This window comes from Chrysochloris asiatica, unplaced genomic scaffold (assembly GCF_000296735.1).
Source record: "Chrysochloris asiatica unplaced genomic scaffold, ChrAsi1.0 scaffold00021, whole genome shotgun sequence".
NCBI lineage: Eukaryota > Metazoa > Chordata > Mammalia > Afrosoricida > Chrysochloridae > Chrysochloris > Chrysochloris asiatica.
The window spans coordinates 17,165,913-17,169,736 of NW_006408539.1; the positions used below are offsets into that span (position 1 = coordinate 17,165,913).

A 3,824-nucleotide genomic window follows, 5' to 3' on the forward strand; every position below is an offset into this window, starting at 1 on the left:
GTTCTGACTCATAGCGATCCTGTATAGGGTTTTTGAGAAGTGGCTGGTGAGCTTGAACCGCCAACCTTTCAGGTCAAACTGACATTGCAGTCCAGCACATTAATCTACAGCACCATACCAGGACTTATATATATGGTGGTGGTTAAGTGCCATGGAGTCTGTTCTGATTCATAGCAACCCTGTATAATATGTATAGTATACATACTTAAACACAAATATCCAATTTACCACATGGCTTAGTTAAGGTTGTTGTTGTTCTGTGCCGTGGAGTCGGTTCCGACTCATAGCGACCGTGTACAGGGTTTCCGAGGCTTGTAAATCTTTACAGGAGCAGAACACCTCATCTGTCTTCCGAAGAACAGCTGGTAGTTTCGAACTGCTGACCTTGTGGTTCGCAGCCCGATTCGTAACCACTATGCTACCAGAGCTCATACCATATGTCTTGGTCATTGTTATTTTGTCTACTCCTTAACTTTATATTTCTAAATTGCCTTTCGCTTATTCCAACAGATTGAAAATAAACTGACCTTTCAGAATCTCATGGAATGGACCAATCCAAGAAAAATGCGTTCTCACTATGTTGAAGTGTTTCTTCCGCAGTTCAAGATAGAGAAAAACTATGAAATCAAGAACTATTTGAAAGCTCTAGGGCTGAGAGATATCTTTGATGAATCCAAGGCAGATCTCTCTGGCATAGCTGCGGGCGGTCGCCTGTATTTGTCGAAGCTGATGCACAAGTCATACATCGAGGTTACAGAGGAGGGCACGGAGGCGGCTGCGGCCACGGGAACAAACATTATGGAGAAGCAACTCCCTGAGTCGACGTTGTTCAGAGCAGACCACCCATTCTTGTTTTTCATTAGGAAGAAAAACATGATCCTGTTTAGTGGCAAAGTTTCTTGCCCTTGAAATTCAAATCGGTATCTATGTGCAACATACAGGGACCACCACAAGTGGATAGATTTTAGTTGGAAGTAGGTGGTATTTCCTCTTAGCTTGTTTCCTGCTAGCACTGCTCGCCAGATAATGTTGTTGACTTGACCCCTTTGAGATGCATGGTTGATTGTCTTGACCCCTGTTCTTAGCATTTCTACTACCACCTGCCTCACCCATTCCTAGCTTCATTGTGTTTCTACCCAGGCTCACTCACTTCTATGATTCTCCCAGGTAACCACACGTACACAGATCTGTGCATACATCTGGGAATTGTGGAGAGTGCGCTACTGTCCTGTGTTCATGGCATAGAACTGTCCTATGAATCGATGTGAAAATTTGATATCACAAATATTCAAGTTTCATTGTGAGTGATCTGGGAAATAAGCCAAGTTGTTGGGAATAAATATCTTTGCTAAGAAAACACATCTCACTTGAATTCAGTGTAAAATCAAAATCTACTGCCACTGTGTTGGTTTTGACTGATAACAAGTCTTTAAGGCAAAGTAGAAGCGCCCCACAGGGCTTCCAATGCTGCACATTTTTACAGAAGCAGACTCCCACACACTTTTCCTTTGGAGCAGCTGGTAGGTTTGAACCACCAGCCTTTCAGTTAGTAACCCAACACACCATACCACCAGGACCCCTTTTTTGCATAATATAGAGACTAAAAACATAGTATTTGGGGTTGTGAACTGACCACAATGTTTCATAAATATTCTTAAATTGACATATTTTGGCCTTTCTTTGCCAGGGGCTTAATATGTACATAGTTTTTCAAATGCTAATACTATCTTTGAACTGTTGGCAGATGTCATTTATAGTATATTATTCCATATGCTGCATTGTTTATGCAAAGGTAAGTCAAAAAGTATTGCTACTAGGATTCCAGTTCATACAAGCATGGGTTTATTCCCACCGATACATGTTTAGGCAAATCTCTGCAATCAACGGATGGAAGCAGCAAGTTCAGCAACACACTGGTCCTAGTTTCATTGTTGCTGTTGTAGTTAAGTGCTGTCTAGTCAGTTCCCACCCATAGTGATCCTGTAAAGCGTTTCCCAGGAGAGGGTGGTGAACTTGAACCACTGACATTGTAGCTCTTTGCATTAATCCACAATGCCACACCAGGACTCCGTTAGTTTCATTAGGGTGACTTTAAAACAAGATCCAATCAAACCGTGGATTCCATGAGGATCTGCTGGGACAGTTAAATTCAAGGCAGAGAGGTCAGTTCAGAAGGTTATGGCAACATTTTCAGGGGGGATTCCAAAGGAGTATCCTTGATGGATTTTCTCAAAGGATACAAGACAATCATGAGGGCTTAATATGAAAAAGTGATAATAAATTTGAAAAGTGTTGAGAAAAGGTCAGGAAAGTTGCTCTAGGAGCATTTTTCTATCACAGCAATGCACCTGCTTATGCTTCAAAGGTAGGAAGGATTGCCTTTCAAAAATTTCACTGAGAATACGTTCCCCAGCCACCTTCCAGCTCTAAGCTTTGCCCCTTCAGTCTTCTTTTTCTTCCTCAACCTCAAAGAACATTTGAAAGGGAAGGCGATCTGAGTCCTTTAAGGATTCCAAGATTGTTGTTTTGATATGGTGTAAGCATAGAGTGCAGTATGCTTTGGGGAAGGGGTAGAGAGATGGAAGCAGCACCCCCATAAGTATATAGATCTAGATGGAGGATATGTTAAGAAACAATAGCTTCATATTTTGATATTTTTGTTTAATAAAAGTGTCTATGATTTTATAGCAATACTTTTTGACTTACCTTTGCAAATTTTTTTCTCTATTTATAATAATAAAAATTAACACACCTGCACGCTATGATTGTATTCCTTTGATTAAATATGACATTATAATCACTTTCTTTGTTATCTAGTCCAAGCAAGCAAACAATGAAAAGAAAGGATGTTTTGAGTCTAATTTTGTTTGATGATAATTTGGTGAATGTTACCTTAAAAGATCTTTTCATAGGCTGATGAGCCTAGTTGTACATACTAGGATTTAAATTCATTAGGGAGAATGCTTTTAATATTGGCTTATATGATTATTTTTATTAATACGTAAGTAGTTTTCCATGACATATACAGATACATTTGGCAGAAGTAGACCATGCTGAGCTTATGTACGATTTTATAAACAACATCCTATTGGATTCTGTCTCCATCAAAAAAGACTTTTCTGTTGAACCTGGGGACTCAGAACCCCAGTAGCAGGGGATACCAAGATCAATTGGCATCACATAACCCACAAAGACAATGCTACACTTCCTACTTTAGTGCGTAATGACTGGGATCTTAAAAGCTCCTGAGCAGCCATCTAAGGTGCAACTATTGTCTGAAGGAAAGTATAATGATGAAAACGGAAGACACGTGGAAATAATAAGTCCCAAGGCCTAAAGGACCATGGGAACTTCATTCTCCATCACCCGAAGACCAGAAGAACTAGATAGTGCCCAGCTACCAATATCAACTTCTCTGAAAGGGATCACATTAGCAGGTCCTGGATAGAATGGGAGAATAACGTGGAACAAAACTCAAAATCATAAAAAGATAACAGGCTTACTGGTGGGACAGAGACGGGTGGAAATAGGAGACAATGACTCTTAGTTAACCTTCAGCGCTGGAACTGAACTCATCCCTATGGCTCAGTTTTCAGACAAACAAGGGACAGGTTTATGGGGCAATGGTAACTTGGGAAAGCTATGCACACCTTGTATTGGTCCATCATTTGAGATCAAAGGGGCAGTATTTACCCAAAGGCAAAGTTCAGAAAGGTTGGGAAAGAGGGAAAATGGAAAGCAGGAAGGGTGGAGAGGAAGTGGGATAAGTTATTTTGCATTAAGAGGATTGTAACTATTGGGATGAAACCTAATGTACATGAATT

At 40.4% G+C, this 3,824-nt stretch overlaps 1 protein-coding gene across 2 annotated transcripts in view; it reads left to right on the forward strand.

Annotated features, from left to right (window-relative positions):
• SERPINB7 (serpin peptidase inhibitor, clade B (ovalbumin), member 7) overlaps positions 1 to 909 on the forward strand; it is a 26,648-nt gene extending 25,739 nt beyond the window's left edge. For both annotated transcript variants that reach the window (XM_006837541.1, XM_006837542.1), the window contains one exon: positions 511 to 909. In XM_006837541.1, the coding sequence (XP_006837604.1) occupies positions 511 to 909 (399 nt within the window). The remainder of the gene's footprint in view (positions 1 to 510) is intronic.
• The last annotated feature ends 2,915 nt before the right edge of the window (positions 910 to 3,824 follow it).